General features: G+C 39.2%; 1 protein-coding gene across 1 annotated transcript; it reads right to left on the minus strand.

Annotated features, from left to right (window-relative positions):
• Positions 1-559: 559 nt before the first annotated feature.
• LOC129124483 (tubulin alpha-3 chain-like) lies at positions 560-3,839 on the minus strand. Its single transcript, XM_077183605.1, has 5 exons — positions 3,705-3,839; positions 2,851-3,073; positions 2,175-2,323; positions 1,159-1,839; positions 560-956 (listed from the first exon to the last, which is right to left on the minus strand). The coding sequence occupies exons 2-5, from the start codon at positions 2,951-2,953 to the stop codon at positions 660-662; spliced, it is 1,230 nt and encodes a 409-aa protein (XP_077039720.1). The 5' UTR covers positions 2,954-3,073; positions 3,705-3,839; the 3' UTR covers positions 560-659.
• Between the last annotated feature and the right edge of the window lie 10,030 nt (positions 3,840-13,869).

A 13,869-nucleotide genomic window follows, 5' to 3' on the forward strand; every position in this document is an offset into this window, starting at 1 on the left:
GATGGGTGTTTGGTCGATGGTTTGTGTGCAGAGCAGCTTTCACTTGGGCACGGCTTGGAGCTGCTACTGCCAGCAGGAGCGTACCTAATGCATTAGGCTACTGAAACCTGGGTTCTTCCAGTCTCCCAGCGTCAAAAGCAGGCTTTTTTCGTAAATACACCAATTCTTTCTTAATAGCCAACAAACCCCTCCCCAAACAAAAGCCTAGTTATTTCACAGAATATTTCCACAAGGATCACTCTTAGCTAAATGGTCTACACGAGGACTGAAACCACAACCTTGGTGTTGTTAGCACCATGCCGTAACCGGCTGGGTCAGCACTTTTTGCAGCCAAATGTCCTATGATAGAGCTGCTTCCATATGTCTCTAAAGCTCTATTCATGTCACCATACTAGTAAAGAATATGAGATTTTTTTTTTTACTATGCTAATCTAGGAAGCTAAAAATTACTATGTACTTTTAAAGCAGGTAAGATCCACTACCAAAACCTGCAATCTCAAATTGTCCTTCCTTCATGAATATGCACATTAATAGTGAAGAAGAAAAAAAAGCAGCAGTATAATCTTTGGAACTTTATTTGGAAGCACATTTGAAAACAAACAGGGTTCTGCGATTTTTTTTTTGTTTTGGTGAACAGATTTTTCCAGGCTTTAGTTTTCTCAATATTCGTCTCCTTCTTCAGCCTCTGCTTCTACTGAGTCTAGGCCAACTTCTTCATAATCCTTTTCAAGGGCAGCCAGGTCTTCCCGGGCTTCAGAAAATTCTCCTTCCTCCATCCCCTCCCCAACATACCAATGCACAAAGGCACGCTTAGTATACATGAGATCAAATTTGTGGTCGAGCCGAGCCCATGCTTCTGCAATAGCAGTTGTGTTACTCAGCATACACACAGCCCGCTGCACCTTGGCAAGATCAGCACCTGGCACCACAGTTGGAGGCTGGTAGTTAATGCCCACCTTCAAGAAAACAAATGAGAACTTTCTTTAGAAATGCCAAGGCTTAAAGACTCATTTCTGTTAACAAAAATCACCATGATTACAAGTAAATATATACATTACAAGTAAATAAATACATTACAACATTGTAGCACAACTGACATCTCTGAAGACTACACAATTCTTAATCACTTAGTTATCGTGTACTTAATAGGCTACATACCTTGAATCCAGTTGGACACCAGTCCACAAACTGAATGGTACGTTTAGTCTTGATAGTGGCAATGGCTGCATTGACATCTTTGGGCACAACATCGCCTCTGTATAACATGCAGCAGGCCATGTACTTGCCATGGCGAGGGTCACATTTGACCATCTGGTTGGCTGGTTCAAAGCAAGCATGGGTAATTTCAGCCACAGATAACTGCTCATGATACGCTTTTTCAGCGGAGATGATAGGGGCATATGTTACCAAGGGGAAATGGATTCGTGGGTATGGAACCAGGTTAGTTTGAAATTCTGTCAGATCTACATTGAGGGCTCCATCAAAACGTAGTGAAGCTGTGATGGATGAAACAATCTGCCCAATTAATCGGTTTAAATTGGTGTAAGTAGGACGGCCAATGTCCAGGTTACGACGACATATATCATAAATGGCTTCATTATCTACCATAAAGGCACAGTCTGAATGCTCTAATGTTGTGTGGGTAGTTAGAATTGAGTTGTAGGGTTCCACTACAGCAGTGGAAACTTGTGGTGCTGGATAAATTGCAAACTCCAGTTTAGATTTCTTGCCATAGTCAACAGATAGCCTTTCCATGAGCAGTGATGCAAACCCTGAACCAGTGCCTCCACCAAAACTATGAAAGATAAGGAAGCCTTGCAGCCCTGTGCAGAGGTCAGCCTATAACGAGGTGGAAAAAAATGGGAGAAAAAAAGTTATTGATGGTTTTGGAGAAATCAATATTAAAATAATCATTCAAAAGCATTTCTGTCATAAGTTTGCTGGTTTTACATTGTTATTATTTAAAAAACAGTGTTCTTGAAAGGTTCTGGTTTAACTGATTGAGTTTTTATTTTAAAGGCGGATGGGGCACACCAGGCAATAAAAGGTTTATTTTGTTTTGAAAAATTAACTATGCACAAAATTGTTAACAAAAAACCAGCAAACCATCAATATAGCTTTCTCTAGAACTGTATCAATTACTTTAAATACTAATTTGCAGCATGAATCCTTACCAGTTTGCGAATGCGGTCTAGCACTAAATCAACAATCTCTTTTCCAATGGTATAATGGCCTCTGGCATAATTATTGGCTGCATCTTCTTTCCCAGTAATGAGTTGCTCAGGATGGAATAACTGCCTATACGTGCCTGTACGTACTTCATCTACAAAAAAACCCAAAATACCACATCATAAATTTGATCTGTTCAGTTCTGTGTGTGCTGCCTAGTGACTACACACAAAGCACACGTGTCAAAAGAGTGTAGACAGCATTTCTGACTACACACAGCGTGTCTGACTAGCCTAAGAAATTGGCTCAACTTTTGCCCCTTTGTTTCAGGGTAAACATCAGGCATACACAAAGCAGTATTTGTACTCAAGGAACACAGAGATCACTCAGAAAACTACATTACAGGTACAGACACAATACTGGATAGCACTCAAGCAAAACTCTGTATGCAGTGCAGCAGTCTGGAAAGATGATCCAGATAAAAAAAAAGTTCACCAGATATTGTTACTGGTAGATGATTATTTAATTTCTTTCCAATAACAATAACCACAAATGTCAAAACAGCATCCAGACACACATTTTAAAATCTATAGTGTTCTAAACAAACAAAAAAAAAGACAGTAGGGAATCCATAAAGGATCCTCACTTTTTCACTTAAGATCTTTAATGTTGGGTACATACCAACTACGGTTGGTTCTAGGTCTACAAACACTGCTCTCGGAACATGTTTACCAGCTCCTGTCTCACTGAAGAAAGTGTTAAATGAATCATCTCCACGTCCCATAGTATTATCACTAGGCACTTGACCATCAGGCTGGATCCCATGTTCAAGACAATACAATTCCCAACATGCATTGCCAATCTGAACACCAGCCTGGCCAACGTGGATGGATATGCATTCACGCTGCAAAGTAAAAAGAGAATGATAATGAGACACGGAGCTACTTGCCCGTGGGTTGTACCTTCCATGATCTTTCTCTGCTGAATATTCCCTGGCTGCCCTTAAGTCACAATTTAAGAGAACAAGTTGTTGGCTGCTGGCAAGGCACTACTCACTGTTGCTGACCTGCACTGACTTTGTGAATATTGGAAGATCCTAAAGACAACATAGTCCCTATGAAAGCATGGGTGAATACAAATTCATTATCCCTTACAATGGGATATATATATATAAAATGCAGATATATTCCAACTTTAATATTCAGCCTAGTCTCTTTTTACTCTTCTTTTAGTTTTTGGAAGACCTCTTTATATAATATCCTCCCAATCTCCTTGACTCGTTACCACACCACATACTGGGTACCTGTTGCAAGAATCTTTCCTGCACAGGACCATTCAGTACATTTTCCTTTATAATAAGCATACCAGTATCTAGGTCTTAGCAATTAGTACATCTTTTTTTCACACATATTCCTACGTGAAATCGTCTTAAGAGTCCCAATCAAATATAATCTGCCCCCTTTAAGCTAGCTCCTTTGATTCTAAGCAACTGTGCCATGTATGTTTAATCTCCCAATACTTCAACTGCCTTACACCTGAGATGGAAAAAAGCAGAGGCGGAAAAGAAAAAGCAAGGTGTCTGGGTGCTCTTTCCCGTTTCTTTGGTAGCTTCATCAAATTCCAGCCTCCGCTCCAGTCCCGCAGATCCGCTACGAGACTCGCGGCGCCCACCGGACCCCTCACCGCCGCCGGCCACTCCCCCTCCCCTGATTGGCTAGCCCCAGCGACTGGCCCACGGCACGCGCCGCTCGGCCCGCCCCTGACATCCGACGACCACACCCCCTCCTCTGATTGGCTATGCCCAGGGAGCGGCTCACGGCGCGCGCCGTCCGGCCCGGCCCTCACCGCCGCCGTCCCTCGAGCACGCGCCGTGCCCTCTACGGCTTCACGCGCCAGGGCGGCACAAAACTGGCATATAGATCCGGCCGGCGGCACCATGCCCTGTCCCGCTATCTCCCCGCCGCCTGGACAGAGCTTTCAGTTCGTCCCTCGCCTTTTCGCGCGGGAGGTACCTGCTCCGAACAGAGCTCCTTTGCACGTATCTCGTCTTGCTAGCTATCGGTCGGTTTCTATGCCTCGCCTCCCCTAAAGTTAATAAGGTTTCATACTAATTTCTCACCTTCTCCCCAACCCTTCTGCCTTAGAATTACCACGGGGACTTCAAGTAGAGACTGCTTGCGAGTCCCGCCGCAGCACGTGCAGTCATGAACTCCCCTGAAGTGCCGCAACAGAAGCGGTCCCAAACGCCCTTTCTCCCCCCGCAGCCAGAAGGATCCCGTCTCCCAAACGCCCTTTCTCCCCCCACAGCCGCAAGGATCCCGTCTCCCACCATGGTGCCTCGTTAAGGTGACGAACTCCGACTGCGCCACAATACGTCCGCCGCCGCGACCGACCAGCACCAACTGCCGACCGTTAACCGCCTCGAACCCCTCGCCTCAGGTGCTGGCTCCCCATTGGCCAGTACCCGCGCGGACGGGGCGCGAGGGAAGGCCTCTGATTGGCCGAGGGTGCTCTTCTGCCGCCGAGAGCGAAGACTGCCACGAGGCAGGGCCGCATCCGGGGGCGGGGCTTGAGCGGCCCGGGGCGGGGCGCGCGCGGCCCGTTCTCTTCAGGCGGGAAAGGGCCGCGGGGTGCCGGGGTTCGCGGCCGAGGCCTGCAGGAAAGGTGGGGCGGTATCACAGTGCTGTGTTGTTTTCATGTGTCAGCTTGGTCCGTACTGGTGTGGTGATAGACAAGTACTACTTCCTGTGGTCTGTCCTGATAGTAAAAGCATACAGATCTGCTTTCCCAAGGGAGATTTATTTGATAGAAATACAAAACTGAGGTGGTACTGTAATTACAGTGCCATTCTATGAGTAGTGAGCACACTTTCCATTCCCTGCTTTTGACTAGGCAGATTCACTTTGACACTTCTGGAGATTGTGTCATTAACTCCTTAAACCAACCAGGGAAGAGGGAGGAGACAGGTGCCTTTTTGCTTATATGCTCAGAATGAAATATTAGTAAGGATATCAAATGAAGTGCCAAATAAAAAGATTTCTTGCTCTTGAAATATAAGAGTACTAGGGTATTCCAAAGAAATAGGTCAAAATATAACATCTTTGCCTCTTTGAATATTATGTGTTATTTGCAGTTTTTGTAAGACAACAAGGAGGACACACTTGTTGATTTTCAGGATCCGGAAGACCAATGAGATATGGTCAGAACCTTTTTTAGAAGGTTGTTGTTTATTTTCCTAAAGAATACAGGATGGAAAAAATATTTGAAAATTGTTCAATAATTATTTAGAGCTTAATTATTAACCAAGTATGGCTTGAATTTCTTTACTTAAAATTTAAAGCAATCTTAACGATAAATAATGTCACGTCCATAGTATAATTGCTACTTGAACAGCTGCCACAGGAAAATTGCTTATTCCTCTTAGGCATTGTGTTGCATACATACTTATCACTGCACATACTTTAAGTTCTAAGTACCGCTTTTCCAAGTAGGATTACTCTTAATATATTTTGAAATGTTAGGCCAGAATTTTCTGTAGTATGGGACAGCTTGCGTTTTTATGCACTGTAGCCTATATCCTCACTGTGTTTCAAGTGTTCTGATTGCATTTTGATCAATGGAACTGTTTTGAAGTATGAGAGATCAGAATGTTTCCTGCATGGAAATCTCTGGGTTTAAGTATGTTTCTGTATTTGCAAATGATAAAACTCCTAAAGAATTGTGTGAGACATTAGTGAGTAAAATTAAGTTGGTTCTGAGGTCTGGTTCAGATGAAGAATGCACAGTTTGCTTGGAATCACTGACTCTTCCTGTGATAACACACTGTGCACATGTGTTTTGTAAAGCATGTATTTTTGAAGTCCTCAGAAATGAAGAGGTTGGTTGTTCTATGGTTAAAAGTAATTCTAATAGCAATTCAAAAGCAATAAACTGCTATCACCAGAAGCTATTTTTCGTTTAAATTGTGAAGCGTGTAAACCTAGTTATCATCTGGCTTGTAAAAACTATTGGCCTGAAGTCAAACTATGGAAAGAGTAGCTGTCAAACTGAACAGTGGTAAGGTCTACCAGTATTTTCAAAAGCTTGTTCTGTAGTTCTTACCTTACTTTTTCCCTGGGGTAAAAGTGTGCAGCCATTGTATGCCTTCACATGGTTGGGTGCCTCTTCACTGCTTGTATGTGATGTGATGCAAATCATATATATTATTGCGCTTAAAAGAGACCAAAGCTGTGTATTGGAAGTTGGCTGTTGAATTAAAATCATGTCTACACTCCTTTTTCAAAGCTGATAAACTTGGACAATGAAATAGCTGTCTTGCTAAAGGGCCATCTTTAGTCACTTCTCAGGGCTTTCTCCAGGAAAAGCTTGTGAATGAGTATACTTGAATTGCTCTTTTGAAAACCATAGTATTTATTTTTCTTGTGTGCTTCTAAGACATACTTTTCCTTTTTATTTGCCCCTTCTAGGGAAATATAATGGCATGGTAGTCTCACCATCTGTATCTAGTTCTGCTGCATTTACTCTTGGGAGTTGCTCTGACTCCCGCTCAGAATAGAGCTGCAAATGTTAGCACAAACCTGGCTGGTGCTCTTTATTAGGAACAAGCAGGGAGGGACAGGTTGGTCCCTGCTTGTGCATAGTCAGTCAACCTAAGAAGACAGAGGTGGAAAGGGTGCTCTGTCTGGATTCTGGACTGACATTGTTCCATTGCCAGATACACAAAATTCTGATGCAGCTATCCCACCCTCTAGAGTTTCTGATAAATTTGAGGGAAACTAGTGAAGGAAAGAGCACTTGCAGAGGCCTTTTTCCAGTGCAAAGGCTCTTGATATGTTTGTAGGAGTCAGTGTCCCTACTGAACCTTCTGGTGATTTTAACGTGGAGAGAAATAAACTGGGTTATGATGTGATGGAATTATCATCATTATATACTACTTGACTGTAAAGTCAAGTTACTTACTATGTTTTGCCAAGAAAGGACCATGGAATCTCCAGAACTACCGCCTTTGTCCAGTCCTGTGTTGGTCTATAGATTGCTTTCACAGTAGTGAACTCTGAACAGAGGTGGGTATGGGTTCTGCTCTTTTGAACTATCATAAGTTTCTAAAACAGTGAGTGAATAAACTTTCTTACCTTCAAAATGATTCCTGATTGTCAAGGAAGTTTTTGCAGCTTTTAGCCAAAACACTGACATCTAAACATGCATCTATAAATTCCAAAGTTGACTCTGACATGCATCTAAATGCATCTAAATTCCAAAGTTGGGGAATTCACTGTTTCCACATGATAGGTATTTGTACTAATACTGCATTTGATCTGGGTATTTTCTGTGCCTGAATAGTTACAATGCAATTCTCTCATAGTAAATAACATGGGAAAGTACTTTAGGTATCACCTTGAAAACAAGGAGACCAATAAACTGCATACCCTCTCCCCAGAGCAGCTTGGGTTCAAGCAGGATTCTTCCAGGCAAGATGATGGTTTCCATTATTAATACAAATGAGATGTGAAGCTGCAAGCACAAAACTGCTGAGTGAAAAGTTTGGCATGTCACAGTGTTACAAACTTGGAAATAATTTTATCTTTCTAATGTTAACCTAAAAGCATTTACCAAAATTGGAAAAACTTCTTGGTATGTAACAGCTTGAGAGTTAATACTACCTTCATTTTAGTCTTCTGTTGAGACTAAATTTAGAGTTGTGCAAGTAAGTAAAAATCCTATGCAGAAGCCACAATAAAGCTGTAAGATCTCTGTAGTAATCTGTCTTTGTGTATCAACTGCATTCTTACAAAAGCTTACCAGATGTGCATTCAAACTTTTTTTTTTTTTCTTCTGGCTGTTCATTGTAAGACTTTTTTGTCATTTTCACATGCTTTTACCATAAGTCTTCAGTATCTGTGTTGGCAATGTTCAGCTGACTTTTGTGTTTTGTTTATAATTACAGTACTAAAGTGGAGAAGGGATGCATAAAGATGTGAATTTTTTATTAAAAAAGAAAAATAAAAAGTCTATGATCACTGTTAGGAGGTTGTGGGTTTTTTTCCAGAAAATATTTTTCAGATTTAATAGAATTCATTTATTTTGGCTTGTCACTGGAGGATTTTGGGTTTGCTGACAAATCAGGAATGGCTCATTCATTCACTATGTTTGGAAAACTGTTATTTCAAATTTGTTTGTGTTAAAGAGTCTGCCTGTTGAAAAAATATCTTTATTGCTGCAATAAATTAATGTATCAGACTATGACTGCTAGTCTCTCTAATTGGCTATCAATTCATTCCAGATTAGCAGCCCCCAGTATTCATGTGCTTTGTGAGGTCTGCTTTGAATCCTCTCTAAAGATGCCTTGGTTCTGTGGCCACATTTCTATATAAATAGTGTTACCTAATTTTAAAGGGTTGCTTCGTTAGGGAGAAGTTTTTCATGTCTGTCATTTTTGCCTCCCAAAATTGTCCATTTGTATAGTGCACACAGTCTATTATTAAATTTTCTTAGTAGTCCTATGAAAGTGCTGTTGTATAAATTTTGATTTATCTAGAATGTACTTCAGAGAAAAAGGCTTTTGGTGTTAAATTATGTCTCATTTCATGTGTCTGTTGGGGAAAAAGAGAAGATACCCCATGTCTGGTCCTGACAAAGCATATTTCATCAGACTGCTATTATTTCTGTGCAGGCTTTGAAGAAAAAGGGTAAAAGGTCATTCTTTTGTTTGTAACTAAGAAAGATATTGTCTTTGAAAGATGGTTTATTTTTCTCATATTTTAAATAATCTTACTCTCATAGCCCAAATATATCCTTGCTTTAAAACCTTAAGATACATATTTCAGTATAAATATGCTCAGAAAGAACACCAATTCACTTTTAAGGAAGGCTGAGTGTTTATAAAATGTGCAGCATTTAGCTCATGTTAATGTTCTTGCAAATAAAATATTTTGACTGTCACATCAGAAATGAGAAATTGTGTTACAAGAATGAATCCTTGAGGATGTTTTTACATCAATATAATAAATGCATAAAAGGTGCTTTGTAAAGGTGGTATTTATCATTCACTATAAATAACTAGATTTAATACATTTCTTTTTATGTTGTTTGGGCTTTTGCACAGCCACATGCCCTCTCTGTAGGAATGAGCTTCAAGTAGACAACTTGGTGGAATGGTCCCCTAGAAGAGGAAATAGACTCCAGTAATGGAAAGAAGCCTGATCAGGAGTGGATATCTAACTCAAAGGTGCATTCTGTTATGTTTTATTTAGCTTTCATTACGGCTTTGTAGAGCATAATCTATAATTGTGTAAATATACTGGACATTATATATGTATGGATAACATACCTTAAGTTATTATTTAGAAGTCTGTCAAGCATGTCTAGCCAGCACAGAAGAAAATGCGTACTAAAATCACTTCACAAACAAACTGCAATTCCCTTGCAGCAGGGAAACAAGACAAAAGGAATACCAGTTGTAAATTGGTGCTGGTCATTGTTGGTACATAGATGTGCGTTAATTAAATAAAACTTCGGGTAAAGAGCTTTGCTTTTTGTTTCAGGTTTTGAAGATAGAGCAGTTTTATAACCACTGAAACTTAGTCAAATCCTAATTTACTTTTGGAAACAAACTCTAAATAAATAATTTCTTAAATCTTACTTAAGCAATATATATTCTGCTCTAGAGGGGAAAACTAAATGGGCATATGTTCAGTACAACTCTTGTCAGAAAAAACATTGCAGTATTCTTATTTTACTTTGTAGACTTGTTTCTCAAGCTCTGCCACATCATTTTTCTTTGTCTCACTTTCATTTGCTGCCAGAATTTGTATCTTTCTGTTTGTACTTTGACCTTTTCATTTTGGGATTGCTTTTCTGAAACATTAAGTTTTTAACATTTAATGAAGAAATTGTTCTTTCAAATGCTGGTTACAAATTTGTTCCTTAAAAAATCTTAAAAATCTTTTTGTGGAGACATAAGAGCTAATTTAAGACATTATGCTCTACAATAAACCATGATTTTTATTCTTTTTCTTTTTAGCTGGTGCAGTTACTTTCATTCTCTAGTTAGTGGTCCTTTATGTCATCATAGCTAAACCTTACTGAGAAAACTAGCAGCGTTCTTCTGCCTCACATCCCATTCCTTGTTCCTTTTGTTCTCATGTCAGTTCCAAGACAGATTCTGATGCCTCCTTATTCCCTGTCATACCTAGCCAAGGGTCTTGCATACCTTATTTGCCTCAGTATATCTGGGGGAAGCCTTTCTCACTTCTTGAGTATTGCTATGGTAGATCGCTTGCCTTGGGGCTGTCCATAGCATAAGCTTTATTCTCTGAAGTTCCAGTACTTTGTTCCTATTTTCCATATACCCTGGAGATAGAGGACTTGCAGACTTTTGACAATGTGAAGTATGTCTGGAAAATTGGTTCTGAATTCTCCTTCCCAAAGCACTCTCAATCACCCTGTAGTTTGTGACTATTAAAAATGCTGAACCCATAGTTTCCTATGGAAATTAGAAGAAAGCCTGCTCACAGAATTCAAGATTAGTTCATTTAAAAGGTATTACTGAACAGTGATTTCTCTCAGTTAATGGGAACTTTATCAAAGCCATCTGTAGGAATGGACTCTAACCAAGTCAAAATAAGTTCCTTTCATTTCAGATAAATACTTAATTTGATTTCAGATAAACGCTCTTATGCATACTTTAGTAGAACTACGGAGGGATAAGTCCGGCTGCTAAATGTCTGGTTGTTTGTCAGTTCACAACTTTCTTCTCACTGATAGAAAACTGTTTGAAGTAAGTAGAACTGATGTTATTTTCAATAAACACATCCTTTTATGGTGTTTTAGAAAGATCTCTCAAAGAAAATGGAGTTTTAAATATGTAGAGGTCAGGATTTTAATGTATTTATTTCCTGTTGTCACCCAAAATGGATTCTTAAATTCAACATTTTCACTTTCTCTTTAGAGAATCAGGGCTTGCATTTATTCATTTGGATGGGTCAATGGCACAGAAGAAAAGAATGAAAGCAATTTGTTGTTTCCAAAGCAACCAAGCAGGGTCCTGAACTATAATGCTTTTGTCTCTGAAAGTGGGTGGAGTTGGATTAAATGTGACAGCAGCTTTCCTAGTGTTTTTAATGGATGCTGTGGTAATGGGTTGTTCATAATGATATGGCCTAATCTAGGTGAAACTTCTTTGGTGTTTTTCTAAGAGGCAGAAGGAAAACCTGTCTGAGAAAGAATGACAATGATGAGTATCTGTTTAAAAGACAAATAGAACTTTCTTTCATTTGTTTCCCTAGAATCTTCTTGTTTTAACACTATATTTTTTTGCTGTCCATTTATTTACTATGAGTGGAAAGAATGCTAGTAATACTACTAACAGAGTGGTATGACATCTTACAGTGTAGCATATGCTATGTTCATTCTTCATATCTCTCTTTCTTTCCGATACTTTTGAATGAGGCTTTCTGTTTGTTGTTTATGAACTTCAAAAGCCATGAAGTGGAATTTGAGGAACAGTATATATTTAATGTAGTACTCGTCTGTTCTAGTCTCTTCTGCTATTACTGAGAATTTATTTATAAATTAAGACATTAGTCTGAGGTTACCTTTTGTGGTCATGGGAAACTGGTAATACTTACATTTAGGAAGTTTTTTTCCTTTCATTAAAGCACTCAGAAATGCAAAATTATTTGTAAAGAATAAAAATGTAAATTACCTTTATTGATAACAAAATAGTTTCCTGAGCAAAACTGATTCATGTGTTGTGTCATTGTACCAGATTAAGGGTTTTCTATTCACTTCCTGCCTTCCCCTGTTCACTCCTCTGCTGTTAATTCCCAAATTTTTTTGACAGTTGGAAACTGTAACAAAATCTGCACTTGAAAGAAACAGAGTAAATTAAAACAATAGTTTAGCTTTGGACTTGGGCATCCATCACCGCCAATCGTAAAGAAAAAGTACTAGCTTGGACATCAGGTAATGGATAGTAACAGTATGAAGACAAAACCTATTTATTTAACAAATGAAAGAAATTAAGTATGAATAAGAGTATGGAGAAGTTGCCATGAAAGAATTTTTTTCATGAATCACAATGCATCTTCACAAATATTGTCTGTGTATGGACTGCATTGATCCATTCAGTTGGAAGGGGCCTACACTACCATAATGCCATCAAGTCTGTCTGTTTGTTTTTTTTTTTTTCCCAACAATTCTCTGAATACTTGTAGAAACTGCAAAATAATTTGAATCTTCTGTGAAGATAATGAATAAGGTATAATGTATTCATCATATTGTGGCAAGCAGTTGTAAGAAAATAAGCTAAGCATTGCTAACACCAAATCTAGGTGTATCTGACAACCCAGGGCCAAATATAATTGCTGCCTTTATAGACCACTGAACAGCGACTTCTCATGCTGCTGGTAGCCATCCTGTGATGGTAAGCATCCCAAATGGCAGTGGTTGCCTGCTTATGTTTGATGGAGGAGCAGTGGGCCCACATGATCCTTTCTTTATGATCTCACTTTTGAATAAACAGTGCCAAATGAGAGTCATTCATGCATTAGCATTCCTTGAAGTGCAGTAGCAGCAGTAATAGGATTTAAGAAGCAGAAATACCAGTGGGAGTAATCAGTTTTTCAAATTCTGTGGATTTATTGTAGAACTGTAACTTGGAGAGCTGTATTCCTTCTCTGAGAGGTATAATACCACAGTGCAAGGGAGGAATATTTATCCAACTAGATTACTTTCTCCCTCCCCCCATCCTTTATAATTGTTTGTTTGTTTAAATACAATCGTAGATGCAGAATTCTCACCTTTAGGAAGAAATATGACCCTTTAATGTGAGAGTATCACAAGTATACAGATATTTCTCTAGGGCTCAGGTGTTTTTAATATTTTCCAATGTAAAATACAGTATCCTTTATATGAGATGATACTCCAGAAAGGTACAGAAGTACTGTAATTCACTTTTTCTGTGCTGGACTGATGAGAGAAGAGTGAAAGTGGTACACTTCAGTCTTTCTTGACTACAGCAGAAATAGAATGGAACATACTTCTGCATGTTTGGGCTAGGTCTTTCCTCCAGACAGCATGTTGTTTTCATATGGTGAGATTAATAATAGAACAGTTTGCCGTATATAGCTTGCCAGGAATGTTCATCTTGCAGTGACAAATACATAATTTGTTGCTCTTTTGCTTGCTACCATAGGTTGGAGAAACAAGACCTGTTTGGCTTTTATCTAATTTTGCAGCTTGATGTCTCTGAGTGTGTGTAGGCATCAGAGGTTCTTAGAATCTAAAACAAGTCATTAAGAAGAATTCTTAGACAACCTGCACTATGTGGGTGACATGACAAGGCGAGCCCATTGCACGAGACTTGCATATAAGAGACAGAACATTATTAGAGTTGATGTAGATTTAAGTATCTATTTTCTGAGAACTAGTAGTACTGTACCTGTAGATAGATGACACATGCTGGGAAAATGCAGACCACAGTCCTGGCATTTCACAGATCCTCACATTTAATGTTACATCAAAAGTATAAGTAGTAATAGCTACACTATCATTTTGTGTTTGGCAAAATTTCTCGTTTATCTAACATGGTGATTATTGTATATACTAATGAAAGCATATGTGGGCTTTCTTAACAGTCCACTTTACTGTTAAGTAACTGCCTATGTCCAGCTGATTTAGATTTTGCTTCAGGGTACTGAA

Source organism: Agelaius phoeniceus, chromosome 10 (genome assembly GCF_051311805.1).
Source record: "Agelaius phoeniceus isolate bAgePho1 chromosome 10, bAgePho1.hap1, whole genome shotgun sequence".
NCBI classification, from domain to species: Eukaryota; Metazoa; Chordata; class Aves; order Passeriformes; family Icteridae; genus Agelaius; species Agelaius phoeniceus.

What these genes read in the sequence shown, in the direction of transcription:
- LOC129124483 (XM_077183605.1), bottom strand. Translation starts at nt 2,953, where the DNA reads ATGGGACGTGGAGATGATTCATTTAACACTTTCTTCAGTGAGACAGGA. An exon ending in TAGACCGCATTCGCAAACTG is followed by an intron (nt 1,840 to 2,174) that starts GTAAGGATTCAT and finishes ACCTCGTTATAG; the next exon opens with GCTGACCTCTGCACAGGGCT. An exon ending in GGTGTCCAACTGGATTCAAG is followed by an intron (nt 957 to 1,158) that starts GTATGTAGCCTA and finishes GTTTTCTTGAAG; the next exon opens with GTGGGCATTAACTACCAGCC.